Source organism: Anabrus simplex, chromosome 5 (assembly GCF_040414725.1).
Source record: "Anabrus simplex isolate iqAnaSimp1 chromosome 5, ASM4041472v1, whole genome shotgun sequence".
Taxonomy (NCBI): Eukaryota; Metazoa; Arthropoda; class Insecta; order Orthoptera; family Tettigoniidae; genus Anabrus; species Anabrus simplex.
Window position 1 is genome coordinate 202,342,464 of NC_090269.1, and position 15,498 is coordinate 202,357,961.

Sequence of the window (15,498 nt, forward strand, 5' to 3'; positions counted from 1 at the left end):
GGTTAGAGGCGTGCGGCTGTGAGCTTGCATCCGAGAGATAGTGGGTTCGAATCCCACTGTCAGCAGCCCTGAAGATGGTTTTCCGTGGTTCCCCATTTTCACACTAGGCAAATGCTGGGGCTGTACCTTAATTAAGGCCACGGCTGCTTTCTCCCAACTCCTAGGCCTTTCCTATCCTATCGTCGCCATAAGACTTATCTGTGTCGGTGCGACGTAAAGCCACTAGCAAAAAAAAACAACATTTTCCTGAAATATATGTGATTAAGAAACCGAACGGAATGGCCAAGCTCTGCATTCGGGAGATGAGCGGGCTCAAAGCCCACCGCTGTCTGTCCTGAGAATGCTTTTCTGTGGTTTCCCATTTTCATTTACAGGAAAATTCCGGGACAGTTCCTATTTATAGGCCACAGCCGATACCTTCCACGTCCCTACACAGTTTCACTCACTATATTAGCCTAATTTCATCTTTATTAGCCCTTCCTTTGAGGTTGGCGTCAGGAAGTGCGTCCGGCCGTAAAACATGGCATACAATTTCATCTCACCTCATTCGCGACCCCGTGTCAGGAAACGGGAGTACTGGGTGGACATACATATAATATGAGATTATGTGGTAAAAGACTGAAACTTCCGAGAATGAACAAATATGATAAAATAAACGAATGGAAAACACGATTTTCTTGGAAATTTGATAAGATGAAGCGAAGAATTTCAAATTTTGACAATATCTATGGGTCTGATTGCTTTTTTTTTTTCTTTCAGGTGCCGACAGACAATCCTAATGCTGGACTGGAGATGCTACGACAAGTGACTCATTACAAGTAATGTCTGCTTTGGTTCAACGATGTTCATCTCTCCTTTATTTCATAGTTAAATAAACGATTTTTTGTTACCTCCAACTGAATATGTGAAGCTAATACTTTCCTAATTGTATTATTTCCTTGACATTTATTCCTTTCAGATGTAAAATTTAGTTTACCACTCCTAAGGAGCTCACTTTTGCTTTAGACAGAATGAACTTCTGTGATCACTGCAGCGATTTGTTCTTCACTCGGTTCTCATGGTGCAAGTTGTAAACCTGCATTGATCACTTTTTCAACTGAGACGACGACCACTTTGCATCTCATATCTCTTTCTACTGATAGGCCTACTGCTCAAAGACAGGAACGGCTATGTGTGGGAGTAGCAAGTTTGCGCTACCCCCATCATGTTTATAGCCAATATTACAAGCGATAACTATTATAAACAGCTAAATTTACTTTACTATATCATCGAATTTTATTAATAGACCCCCTTACTATCTCCAGAGTACTTTATGTCCATCTATACCAACCTTGTTAGCACTGCTTCTGCTACGGGCGTTTCAGAAAGTTGAGGAGTAGGTGCAGGGTAGGAGAGGATTTTGGAAGCGTGTCTTTGCTTGCACTTAGTACCTATTGTGATGTGTATACACTATCACTGGACCCACAACCGTACTCCATCCAGGAAAAACACTGCCTTTTAGACCGACCATCTTTTTATGCAGTAATCTTGTTGGCCGCTATTTTCCTGTTCTTTCTCCTCGTTGTAAAATGCCTATTGTAACCGAAAATATTTATTGAAAGTGAATAGAGATAAATTTGATAAGTAGTTGTAACCAGGAAAATTTTATCAAGGTCTTTGGGTGAGAAAATGGGGAATTAAAGGCTTAGATATCCAAAATCGTCTGTTAAACTTTCACAAACAAATCTATTTTAAATATCATTCTTAATGAGGGTATGATTGAAAAACGTGATTGGCTGTGCAGTTGTGATGTCAAGAATGCTCCTTTTTGTTTTCGGCAAGTGTTGGTATATCTGCTGCCAGCAAGGATAAGAGAATAGATTCTGTCCTCAAGTAGGCGGTTCACAAAATTCAGTTCTGAACAGTAAAATACACAACCAGATAAAAATAGTTAAGGACCCAGAAGGAGTGGTCCAATATAATCCCGTTTCGGTATACATACATATCATTGATGTGTGAGTAAATTATTAGATTTGCAAGGATTTGTAATGTGTCGAACGCCCACCAGAGTGCATCCGTGATGGCACCGTCGTGCTGTTGATAAGTTGTTACCGGTCAACTGCTGTGAATCAAACACTTAAGCAAGACGTGCAGAGAGGACTACGTACAGTACGGAGCACCCGCGAAACCTCGCAGATGCGTTAGACAGCCTATCCACCAATTGACAGCATTTGACAAAGGCCGCATTGTGGGACTGCATGAGGCTGGTTGGCCGTATCGTACAATCGCCAAACATGTTGGCCATTCAGATGTCACAGTGGCCCGATGTTGGATTCAGTGGGTACATGAGGGCACCCAGTCACGCCATGCAGGTTCGGGTCGACCAAGAAACACCACCTCGAGGGAGGACCATCGTGTGGTGCGCCAAGCATTTCAGGATCCCATAACTTTGTCACCCGCCATCCGCGAACATGTACTGGAGACCCTACAACACCCTGTGAGTTCCCGCACAGTGTCTCGACGACTCGCTTCGGTTGCCATTGACACCAGAACACCAACGCCTGCGTTTGGAATGGTGCCTTGCTCAGGAGGCATGGACGGAGGACGACTGGCGTCGCATCATTTTCAGCGATGAGTCCGGCCTTTCCATAACCTACGATACCATCGTGTGCGGGTTTGGCAGCGTCGAGGGCAGAGGGAATATTCTAACTATATTGTGGAAAGACACACAGGCGTAGTCTCTGGCATCATGGTGTGGGGTGCTATACGGTATGCGTTCATGTCACCTCTAATAGCGCTTCGGCAGACTTCGACGGCACAGCGATACGTCACAGACATCCGCACGTCCTACCGCTTATGGCACAGCACCCTGGGACAGTGTTCAAACAAGATAATGCACGTCCACACACAGCACGCGTGTCTATGGACTGCCCAGAGCATGTTGAAGTCCTCCCAGACCACTCCATCATTGAACACGCGTGGGATGACTTTGGAAGGGAACTCTGTCCCAGTACCAACTTGCGTGATCTGGAAGGACAGCTGCAAAAACTGCGGACGAATTTGCCTCACGAGAGGATTCCAAGGCTGTTTGACACCATTCCAAACCTCCAAACCGCATAAAGGCATGATTTGCGGCTGGGGAGGTGGGCAGGGTGGGGATGTGCGACACCCTTCTGACCTGGCGCTAACATTCCACCTGTAACTTCAACGGCCTTGTCTCAGCCCATATTGTAATCAGTTCAATAAAGCCACATGGTCTTTCACTTTCAACCACTCCTTCTCGGTGCTTAAATTCTTGGTCAGGCAGTGTAATTACATTATTTGCCAACTCAAAATACATGGTTCGACTACCACTTACCATAGTAGTATATTTAGCACATTTTTGTAAAAGTGGCAAGTCCGTAGTGTAATTGATCGTAATTGAAAATATGCGACACCCAGCATGTGAAGTCGTCGGCCGCCACTACTCAAAGGTAAAATTTCCATCGTTCTTCTGCGGACAAAGTGTTTCATTAGCAACTAATATTGCACATACGAGCCAAATTTTGTGTGGTGTCTTTGACGATAACAACAGTATGCTTCCCCGACCTTGAAGTGGGATAGCTTCCTTGTTAGTGCAATAACTCCACACAATTGTGATACTATTTCTGAATACTCATAACTTAACGCAAGGTTTTATTTCTATTTTAAATTAATGTTTTATTCTTATTACTAGCAAGATATCCATACTTCGCTACGTTTGTAATTTGAAAATAGCCTATAAAATACACCGTCAGTTCGTACGTCAAAAGGTTTTGAGGGAATGATTATTCATTTTCTTATCTAACACCAATTGGAACCCTGTACAGGAGAAGTGGAATGTTTTAAACAAAGGCATTCAACCTGTGAAATTTAGATGTTGTACGTCGAACAGTAATGGAGGAATGAATGTCTTTGTGCGGTGAATGTTTAAAAAAATATTTCTTAACATCTAGGACATACAAGACCTCTCTTCATATAATAGTTTAAGACAGTGCCTGAAATGGTTCGGAAGAATGATATTTAAACCCCTTAGTGGAAAAATATTTTGAAGTATATGATATTTTACATCTAGGACGTAATCGAAGAACCTTCTCGTAAACTTACACATTTTTACGTCAAATGGTTTTGGAGGGATGAATAATTCTGTTTGCGGAGATAACCCCATTTAACACCTTAGGAGTGGGATGTTTAAAAATATTTCGTAATTCACTTCTAGGATTTAAAATATATACCGCTATTTGGAATTTTGTCTTGTACGTTGAACGGTTTCGGAGAGAGGAATGAATATATCTATTTTGGGATCTTAACTCCCATTTAACTCTCTGAGGGGTTAAATGTGTTTGAAACTTTCCGTTATTTAATACCTAAGATAAGATTTGAAATTTTAACTTAGTAATTAAAACGGTTTCATAGAAGTAAATATTTTTGTCATCACTCCTCAACCCTCCATCAAAATCCCTTAGGGGTATAATAATGAAGACCATTTCCCTTTTAAAATGGAAGACATGGAATTTAGTGTGGATAGCGGGCGACACCGACCGATGATAAAAAAAATTCGAGATGAAAACTCATTTATTATTTAGGCCTATTATATGTATAAAGCTTGTGGAAAGTGATTAGTAATTTGAGAGGTTTAAATCTTTAGATATTATACATTCAATGTCCGCAATTATTCGTAGGTACAATAATGGCATACAGTCTCAAAAGAATGTTCCTCCAGTTGTGTTACTAACTTCAAGATTTTTCAGTTAAACCCCCTGACTTTACAAATAACTTTCTTTGGCAACAAACAAAGAAAAGTAGTCAGAAATTCAGTCGAGTACCTTTGCTGTTCTGGAGACTTAATTTTACAACTTCAGCAACTTCTACATAATCCCATACCTCATATGTGAAATATTGTGAATTATATCATATTTCATACGTACAATATCCAAAGATCTTGAAAGTTTCAAATTCATACGTCACACGGTTTGGAGGGATGAAACATCTTGTCATAAGTCGTCAACCTGTCACCCCCACCCCCAGAGAAAGCATCTTAGAGGTGTATTATTTTAAGACTTTTTCGTTTAAATTCCAAGGTACATAGAGCAACCGTCATGTGAAATTTCAAACTCGTATGGCAAATGGTTTGAGAGAAATGGATATTTATGTCGTCAAGGCCTCACCCCTTAGCCCCTCCCCCACTTAGGGGTGTATTGTTTAAGACCACTTCTTATTCAAAATCTAAGGCATATAGGACAACTATCGTGTGAAATTTCAATCCCATATGCCAAACGGTTGTAGTGAAATGAATATATACGTTGTCAGCCCCCACCCCCAGTCAATAACCCTTAGGGATGTACTATTTTAAGACTTTATTTTATTGAAACGGTTTTAGAGAAAAATGAATATACTTCCATAACTTCCATTTTCCCCGTAAGGGCTGAATTTATTTCTAAACTTGTTTTATTTAACATATAGAACACAAAGAGCAATCACTGAGTGCAATTTTCAACTCTGTCTGGTCGATGGCTTCGGAGGAATGAATATTAAGATTTTTAGGGGTTTACCCCCGTTTCATACCTTTAGGCGTAGATTTTTAAACCCTTCCTTAGTGGGTGCCTATTGCCTTTATTATATATAGATATATACCCATTTTCACTTCTGTAACGTTTTCAATTTTAGAGATATAGGTATCCTCATAAAAATAATTCAACTCCTTCTTCACAGACCAGAACAAAATAATACGTGTTTATTTTTTAAAGGAGATTCCAAATACAAATCTTCATGTCTGTAACACCTCCAGTTTTTGAGATATAACTATTCTCTTAAAAGCAATTCAACTTCTTTTTCAGGCCTTTTCGCCCCCCCCCCTTCCTCCTTTAAGTGAATTTTACGGAAACAAAAAATAAGTGTTTATTTTTAAAGAAGATGGCAAATACTAATTTTCACGTCTGTAACATCTTCAGTTTTTGAGATATACTGTAAATTTACACATTTTGTCCGGCTCCAAGGCTATATGGTTAGCATGCTGGCCTTTGGTCAGAGGGGTCCAGGGTTCGATTCCCGGTAGGGTCGGGAATATTAACTATCATTGGTTAATTTTGCCGGCTCGAATGCTGGGTGTATGTGTCGTCTTCATCTTCATTTCATCCTCATCATGACGCGCAGGTCGCCTACGGGAGTCAACTCAAAAGACCTGCACCTGGCGAGCCGAACTTGTTCTCGGACACTCCCGGCACTAAAAGCCATACGTCATTTTTATTTTTTGCACATTTTAACAATTCACCTTTTTTCACTCCTTTTCACCCGTTATGTGGATTTTCTGAAAACAAAAACATACGTGTTTGTCTAATTTTAAAAGAGATTTCAAATACCAATTTTCATGTCTGTAATATCGTCAGTTTGTGATATATAAGCATCCTCATAAAGAGAAGTGAACCCGTTTGTTTTACCTCTTCCCCCCCCCCCCAAATGATTTTTCAGGATACGTGTTTTTAAATTTAATTGGACATTCCAAATACACTGACTGACAGAGCAAATGCAACACCAAGAAGGAGTGGTTCGAAAGGGATGAAAGTTGGGGAAAAAACAGAGACGGCACGGACGAATAATTGATGTTTATTTTAAATCGATATGCAGGTTACACAATGCGCACGGCATCGACTCAGTAGGATGTAGGACCACCGCGAGCGGCGATGCACGCAGAAACACGTCGAGGTACAGAGTCAATAAGAGTGCGGATGGTGTCCTGAGGGATGGTTCTCCATTCTCTGTCAACCATTTGCCAGAGTTGGTCGTCCGTACGAGGCTGGGGCAGAGTTTGCAAACGGCGTCCAATGAGATCCCACACGTGTTCGATTGGTGAGAGATCCGGAGAGTACGCTGGCCACGGAAGCATCTGTACACCTCGTAGAGCCTGTTGGGAGATGCGAGCAGTGTGTGGGCGGGCATTATCCTGCTGAAACAGAGCATTGGGCAGCCCCTGAAGGTACGGGAGTGCCATCGGCCGCAGCACATGCTGCACGTAGCGGTGGGTATTTAACGTGCCTTGAATACGCACTAGAGGTGACGTGGAATCATACGCAATAGCGCCCCAAACCATGATGCCGCGTTGTCTAGCGGTAGGGCGCTCCACAGTTACGGCCGGATTTGACCTTTCTCCACGCCGACGCCACACTCGTCTGCGGTGACTATCACTGACAGAACAGAAGCGTGACTCATCGGAGAACACGACGTTCCGCCATTCCCTCATCCAAGTCGCTCTAGCCCGGCACCATGCCAGGCATGCACGTCTATGCTGTGGAGTCAATGGTAGTCTTCTGAGCGGACGCCGGGAGTGCAGGCCTCCTTCAACCAATCGACGGGAAATTGTTCTGGTCGATATTGGAACAGCCAGGGTGTCTTGCACATGCTGAAGAATGGCGGTTGACGTGGCGTGCGGGGCTGCCACCGCTTGGCGGCGGATGCGCCGATCCTCGCGTGCTGACGTCACGCGGGCTGCGCCTGGACCCCTCGCACGTGCCACATGTCCCTGCGCCAACCATCTTCGCCACAGGCGCTGCACCGTGGACACATCCCTATGGGTATCGGCTGCGATTTGACGAAGCGACCAACGTGCCCTTCTCAGCCCGATCACCATACCCCTCGTAAAGTCGTCTGTCTGCTGGAAATGCCTCCGTTGACGGCGGCCTGGCATTCTTAGCTATACACGTGTCCTTTGGCACACGACAACACATTCTACAATGACTGTCGGCTGAGAAATCACGGTACGAAGTGGGCCATTCGCCAACGCCGTGTCCCATTTATCGTTCGCTACGTGCGCAGCACAGCAGCGCATTTCACATCATGAGCATACCTCAGTGACGTCAGTCTACCCTGCAATTGGCATAAAGTTCTGACCACTCCTTCTTGGTGTTGCATTTGCTCTGTCAGTCAGTGTATCAATTTTTACGTCTCTAAACTATCACGTTTTTGAGACATAGATATACTCATTTAAACAATTCACCTCCCTTTTCACCCCCTTAGCCCCGGAATATCCAAAACTCCTCTCTTCTTGAGCACCTACGCTATAACTTAAATGTATCCCCAAAATTTCATTTCTTTCTGCCCAGTCATTTTGGCTCGGCGATGATGAATCAGTTAGTCAGTCAGGACATGTTATTTTATGTACAGTATATAGATTAACTAGCAGAAGTACCCGAACCTAAAGCCACAACAACAAGTTTCTGAAACTACCACTAGTTTTGATGGGACTTCGATCGCACATCATTACGAAAGGGAAAACTGCCCATTGCAATGACTTATTATTGAATCCATCAAGCTTTCAGAAGACCTTCCCGATTATAAAAAAAACGGCCACAAGCGTTCTACAAGCAAAAAGTGCATATGAGATCATTCAAACCCATTCCAACAGAGCACCATGCTGTGTCAAGAAAGTTACGATCGACCCTGCTCTGAAGACCAACACATTTGTTCTCATCCGGCATGATGATACTATAGTAATTGCCACGTAAGGAAATACCCCAGAAAGTAAATATCGCCGCCCGATGCTCTTCTTTTCTCTTTTTTGTAAAGGCTGATCACTGCTGCCAACCTGCCTGGTTACATATTAAAATCATCAGACATAACCATAACAAACTAACCTCAATGTAAATATTAATGAATGTTTCCCTACCCTAGTAAATGATAAAAGATAAGATGAAAAAATCAAGATAATTATGAATATCTCCTCAATGAGAAATAAAGGAAATAAACACACTTTCTCACTTAAATTATCTGTCTTTATTTTGATATACAGTAGGCGTACTATAACCATATTCTTGAAAAGAGGGGCGTGTTAAACGATGCAATTTATTTAATAAGTCTTTGCAGTGTGATTTTCGAAAGTTCCAGACATCCAATGACTTCCCTTTCTTTTGCGCGAATATTTCCTTCTCTCTTCAATACCGGTAACCAGTAAGGAGAGAGATTATTGGGCATATTTTCAGCCTGCAGGCTGGTTATATCTTCAAGCTTATCAGGAAACATATAGGAATACTAATGTGCCAAGCTCCGTGAACGGAATTTAGGTCAGCTTTCAAGTTCACTGCGGATTTGAAAATAATAATGTTATAAGTTCTACTGCCAAAATTTCGTCCCGCAAGAGTTATTTCATGTACCGGTAAATCTAGACATGAGACTGACGTATTTGAGCACTTTCATCATTTCACACAAACTATGTTATTAAATGCATTATCCGAACATGCCACAATCCTACTTACCTGGTATTAGCCAAATAGATTTACAATCCCACAGAAAAAGAAAATATGCTTTAAATATTCTCGCAAATGTATCACTAGTGACTTCAACGGCGATGCGGTGGCAACACGCACTTCACGCTAGAGCAGTGATTGAACGTTGCCAACGTGCCAGATTAACGGTAAATGTAAGACGTCGTATCGGCAAGTAGGGTCCCTAAACTGTATGGTTACCGACACTAAAAAAGACCCAACAGCAAGAAAAGTAACCATAAATCAATATCTTAATATTACAGGGGAGAAAGGGTAAGGTTGCACCCTTAGGGTACGTCCTTACACGGAGAGGACTATAGACCTTTCCAAGTTCTGTCTCGAACTGAGAAACACTTCCAAGTAGCAAGACGTACTGGGACACAGACTTTCAGCACTGACAGGTCAATCCTGCTTTTATCCCAGCAGATTCTCCATCGTGAGGACAACTTACTGTCATCATTAGCAGCATCATCAGCGACCCAACCATATCAACCCAACAACATCACAAGGTTTAGGGAGAATCATCGCTTTTCCCAGTAAATATTTAGATGTTATCACCGAGGAAGGAATGTTTAGCGATCACTAGCGCTACTCTTGTTATTTACACAAGTCACATGTCTCATAGTTCACCATCTTATTATTAACTCTTAGTCCCTATCTAGGCTGTAAAAAAAAAAAAAAAAAAAAAAAAAGGCTAGCCACCAAGTTAGGTCTACCTTATGCGCTATAACTATAAAGTTGTAGCGGGTCCGCTGTCTGCAAATTTCGTTTATTTTGCCAATTTTTCAGATATTTATCCGTTTTAGGTCAACTCAAGAGCGTATTAGTAACAAAGCTTTCGTGTCTGTCCGTTTGTTCCACCATCACAGCGAAACGGCTTGACAGATCTCGGCCAAACTTCATATTTAAGAGTATACTCATTCATGAGCAGTGCCAGTGCTAGAAATACCTGTGTACGCGGGTCAAGTCTCTCACCCTCAGAAGCTTTTACTTCCCCACGTTGCTTACTCAGCGCCTACTGACGGCAGGCTCCAATTACAAGTCAACATACAGCTACATGGGCTGTATGACACAGTAATTTGTTAGTGTGTGCTTGTATTTGTGTACTTCTGTATCAACATGTTTGCTTGAAGAGGCCTGAAGCCTTTTTTATTTTGTATAAGTTTATAAAAACATAACGTTTCGCTACAGAAGCGATGGTATTCGGCATTATTCTGCTACATAACTGTCTATCGGAAATATGAGCATATTAAACACCTGAAATAATAAATGCCTTTTATCTTGTACTTAATTGCTTCCTCGCCGCTAGATGGGGGTTTCGTTCATTCCATTCCTGATCCGGTCTAATGACTGTAAACAGGCTGAAGAATTTCATTTCCTTTTCAATAAAGGTGTGTAAATATAAAACAAATACGTAGATGTTCATAATTCACACAGAGAACAATAGGCTGCTTTCAGCATGGTATACAGTTTTAGTTTTGCATCAGAATAATACGATTACGCCCTAATGATTGTGTGGATGTAGAGTGGGTTGCGGCCCACAAGTTGCCACGGCTGGTCCGTGGTCCGACAGCTCTGCACTCCGATCGGCCAACCGAGCAGAGGAGGGGTGGTCACGACTCTACCGTGGCTCTACGCCTCTGCATTTGGGAGACGGATAGAGTCTAGTCGTCACCGTCGGCTGTCCTGAGAATCGTTTTCCGTGGTTTTCCATTTTCCTGCACTAATGCGAATGCTGGAACAGTTCCTAGTATAGGCCAACCCCCTCACCTCCTCTGAACATCTCCTTTTTCGATAAAAAATATCCCCTGGCTTGAGATATGGCGTCAACGTCTACGAGCCCACCTCCCCCCTCAGGGGAGCAATGGAAATATTTAGTAGTAGCTGATTGTGCGGTCTGTAGTCAAACGCATTATTGAAGATGTTTCAGTGCGCTATTCTCATGAAAGTTTATAAAAACAAGTGCTCGTACGTAGATGTGATAACAAGAAAACGAGAAAATTGCGCTTGTAGACAGCTATTGATTGATTGATTGATTGATTGATTGATTGATTGATTGATTGATTGATTGATTGATTGATTGATTGAAGTTCCTGATAATCTTAAACCTGATTAGTCATCGAAACCAAGAACCAAACAGACACTGAAGCACTGACGCGTTCTTATTTCAGCCTGGCTATATAAGTGTCCTGGTGCAAACACACGCAGGTCTACACATGATTTACAAGATTTATTCTATACAGTGAACATTTTACTTATTTGTATGTAATATATTTAGAGTATTAGGGTGTCAAAATAGCAGTCTAAAGCCATTAAAGGCTAATTATTTCGAAATTTCGTGTGAATAATTTTATACAGATGGTCAGATATTTTTCTGTAACATATGCGTAGTCATACTGACAGTAGTTTAAAAGGAAGTTATCTGTCGCAACAAACATTTGCATGATAGGGAATACAGTTCATTCTGGATTCGTATTGAGAACTGATCACAATCAAAAGTAGGAAGGCTTATCTATTCAATACACTTAATCTGTTTATCTGTACTTTATACTTTGTGGGACTAGTTTCGACCTCTTTTTAACATATGAGGTCATCCTCAGGAATAGACGCCATAATAGGAATAATATAAAGTATAACAAGAGCAATGACCAAATATAAACCTAAAAACTCGGTATTTCCTAATATTTGTTTTCATAGAAAGTGAAACCAATGAAACATGCCCACACTCACATTGAGTTTTGCACACGTTTGATGGAGATCAAGTGATAATTACAAAAACTAAATTGGTCCCTATACTGGGGATAACTAGAATATCAGTTCATAAAAGTGACTACGTGAATATGGAACGATACGCTGAGTGTAAAAGCACATTAAAACTTATTATCTATTATTTAATCATGCTAAAATATGACGTATATTTGTTTCCTAGTTCTTGTCTTAACTTGAAGTCAGTTGATCGACGTATTTGTGGGAGACGATTAAATTGAAGCAAGTTAATTGTTGGTGAATAGAATGATGTGAATGTGTAAGCTCGTACATAGCGTATCCACATGTGAAGGTACAGTCGCTCTAAAAGAAAATGAGTGCATGGTATTGTATATTCCTGGCCTTTAGTACTATATTAGACTTAATTTCAATTATTATTAAAATATAATTCACCTCCATCTAGATACAAACCCTTTGGACACCCTCTACAAACATCATATCTATAGGTTCAATTGTATCTGAGGAAAGTGTACCTACGAGAACTTATATGTCATACGTTCATTCTTTTCATTTTTGAACGACTGTATAGTACATGCACACTATTTTATGAATAACTGTGTAATGTTCTGGTTTCTGCGAACATATCCCTCTGCTATGATAAATGAATCTGGGGAGGAAGACTTACGTCCCAATCAACGAACTTAATGATATAGACGTTCCTCACATTGCCAATTAATCGTAGAGCTGTCGGAAATAGACGAGCTGGGAGAAGTATCCTTGCTCACGACTGCAGTTGTGGAATCTGCCAACCACTCCGCAATATGTCGACTTTTCGACAGATTTTTCTGTTGTGACAAGAAGCCTCAAGACATGGCGTTTGAGGAAAATCCATATGCCCTCTCCAGAGAAAGCATAGGCTGCTGGTATCGTCATTCTTCCCGTTTTGTTCCCTAAACTAATTTTTCGAGGCAAAGTCAGTCGGTGGACGTGGACAACCTTTCGAGTCACATACTAAAATATTCAGTGAGCTGGGAAGTATATTCAGGTGGTACATGGAAGAGGCATGACATACGCACTTATTAAGGAAAACACAGGACTACCACAGACATTATGAATTTATTTAACACACCTTACCTATAAACACTAAAGCTATTTCAGAACAACTCAAAATAGCGAATAGATTTTATAGCATACTTGTATTTGAGGAAAAATTTGCGGATCGCCGTAAGTAAATATAAATATGTAATCTTACATTATTCAGCGATGATACCAATACTCCCACTTATCCCCGTAAAGCCAGGTCAGGTCATATATTGTTCCTCTCCATTTCACTTTTGTGTTCTTCCACCATCACATCCCAGTCGAAGTCACACTGCCCTACGCCCTATCCATAGTAATTGGGAGTTCTTAAATCCCCCACTCCAACTTCTCTCTTCATTCCATTCCTATTAACTGCATTAGGCTGTCTTCAGACTTCTCTCACATCCTTTCCTCAAACCACAATTTCAACAAACAGTTCCTTTGTGATCTCCTTGCGCTGTCGCTTATGACACTGTCCATCACAATCATAAACAGTCAACCGAGCGAGTGACTACGTGATTTGGGTCACGTAGCTGTCAGCTTGCATTCGGGAGATGGTGGGTTCGAACCCAACTGTCGGCTGCTCTGAAGATGGCTTTTCATGATTTCCCATTTTCACACCAGTCTGCATCATAATTAAGGCCACGGCCACATCATTCCTAGTCCCATCGCCGCGATAAAACCTGTCTGTCGGTGCGACTTAAACCAACACTGGTATCAATAGTAAATATTACCGTACATTTAATAGTTTCAAATGAATTCAGTAATTAGTAAACGATAGCTTTTGGGGCTTCATTAGACCAGTGGCTCAGGTGCATGCTTCCCACCCGGAAGACTGAGTTTCGAATCCCAATCGATCCTGGGTGGAGGTTTCCATCTCAAAAACACGTGTAGCTCCAGTGTCCGCACGGATATCTGGGATAAGTTGAAGAAAACATTGTAATTTTTAGAGCATAATTTCAGTATGGATAAATTATAGAGTGTTTACATGTACATAAGCGTTTAAATCTTTTTACCATGTGATTGACTTTGTTAACTAAAACCGTATGTTGTTAAGTGACAGTAAAACGATTCTATTCTACTGATCTGTTCCAATATTACAGATATAATAAAAACTAATAATATCATGTATACGATTTCTATATACACTGACTGACAGAGCAAATGCTACACCAAGAAGGAGTGGTCAGAACTTTATGCCAATTGCAGGGTAGACTGACGTCACTGAGGTATGCTCATGATGTGAAATGCGCCGCTGTGCTGCGCACGAAGCGAACGATAAATGGGACACGGCGTTGGCGAATGGCCCACTTCGTACCGTGATTTCTCAGCCGACAGTCATTGTAGAACGTGTTGTCGTGTGCCACAGGACACGTGTATAGCTAAGAATGCCAGGCCGCCGTCAACGGAGGCATTTCCAGCAGACAGACGACTTTACGAGGGGTATGGTGATCGGGCTGTGAAGGGCAGGTTGGTCGCTTCGTCAAATCGCAGCCGATACCCATAGGGATGTGTCCACGGTGCAGCGCCTGTGGCGAAGATGGTTGGCGCAGGGATATGTGGCACGTGCGAGGGGTCCAGGCGCAGCCCGAGTGACGTCAGCACGCGAGGATCGGCGCATCCGCCGCCAAGCGGTGGCAGCCCCGCACGCCACGTCAACCGCCATTCTTCAGCATGTGCAAGACACCCTGGCTGTTCCAATATCGACCAGAACAATTTCCCGTCGCTTGGTTGAAGGAGGCCTGCACTCCCGGCGTCCGCTCAGAAGACTACCATTGACTCCACAGCATAGATGTGCACGCCTGGCATGGTGCCGGGCTAGAGCGACTTGGATGAGGGAATGGCGGAACGTCGTGTTCTCCGATGAGTCACGCTTCTGTTCTGTCAGTGATAGTCACCGCAGACGAGTGTGGCGTCGGCGTGGAGAAAGGTCAAATCCGGCAGTAACTGTGGAGCGCCCTACCGCTAGACAACGCGGCATCATGGTTTGGGGCGCTATTGCGTATGATTCCACGTCACCTCTAGTGCGTATTCAAGGCACGTTAAATGCCCACCGCTACGTGCAACATGTGCTGCGGCCGGTGGCACTCCCGTACCTTCAGGGGCTGCCCAATGCTCTGTTTCAGCAGGATAATGCCCGCCCACACACTGCTCGCATCTCCCAACAGGCTCTACGAGGTGTACAGATGCTTCCGTGGCCAACGTACTCTCCGGATCTCTCACCAATCGAACACGTGTGGGATCTCATTGGATGCCGTTTGCAAACTCTGCCCCAGCCTCGTATGGACGACCAACTGTGGCAAATGGTTGACAGAGAATGGAGAACCATCCCTCAGGACACCATCCGCACTCTTATTGACTCTGTACCTCGACGTGTTTCTGCGTGCATCGCCGCTCGCGGTGGTCCTACATCCTACTGAGTCGATGCCGTGCGCATTGTGTAACCTGCATATCGGTTTGA

The 15,498-nt window shown here is 42.6% G+C and overlaps 1 protein-coding gene across 1 annotated transcript in view; it reads left to right on the top strand.

The window, feature by feature from the left end:
- LOC136874767 (retinoid-inducible serine carboxypeptidase) overlaps nt 1-901 on the top strand; it is a 78,816-nt gene extending 77,915 nt beyond the window's left edge. The window contains exon 9 of the mRNA XM_067148436.2: nt 760-901. Within this exon, the coding sequence (XP_067004537.1) occupies nt 760-822 (63 nt within the window). The 3' untranslated portion in view covers nt 823-901. The remainder of the gene's footprint in view (nt 1-759) is intronic.
- The last annotated feature ends 14,597 nt before the right edge of the window (nt 902-15,498 follow it).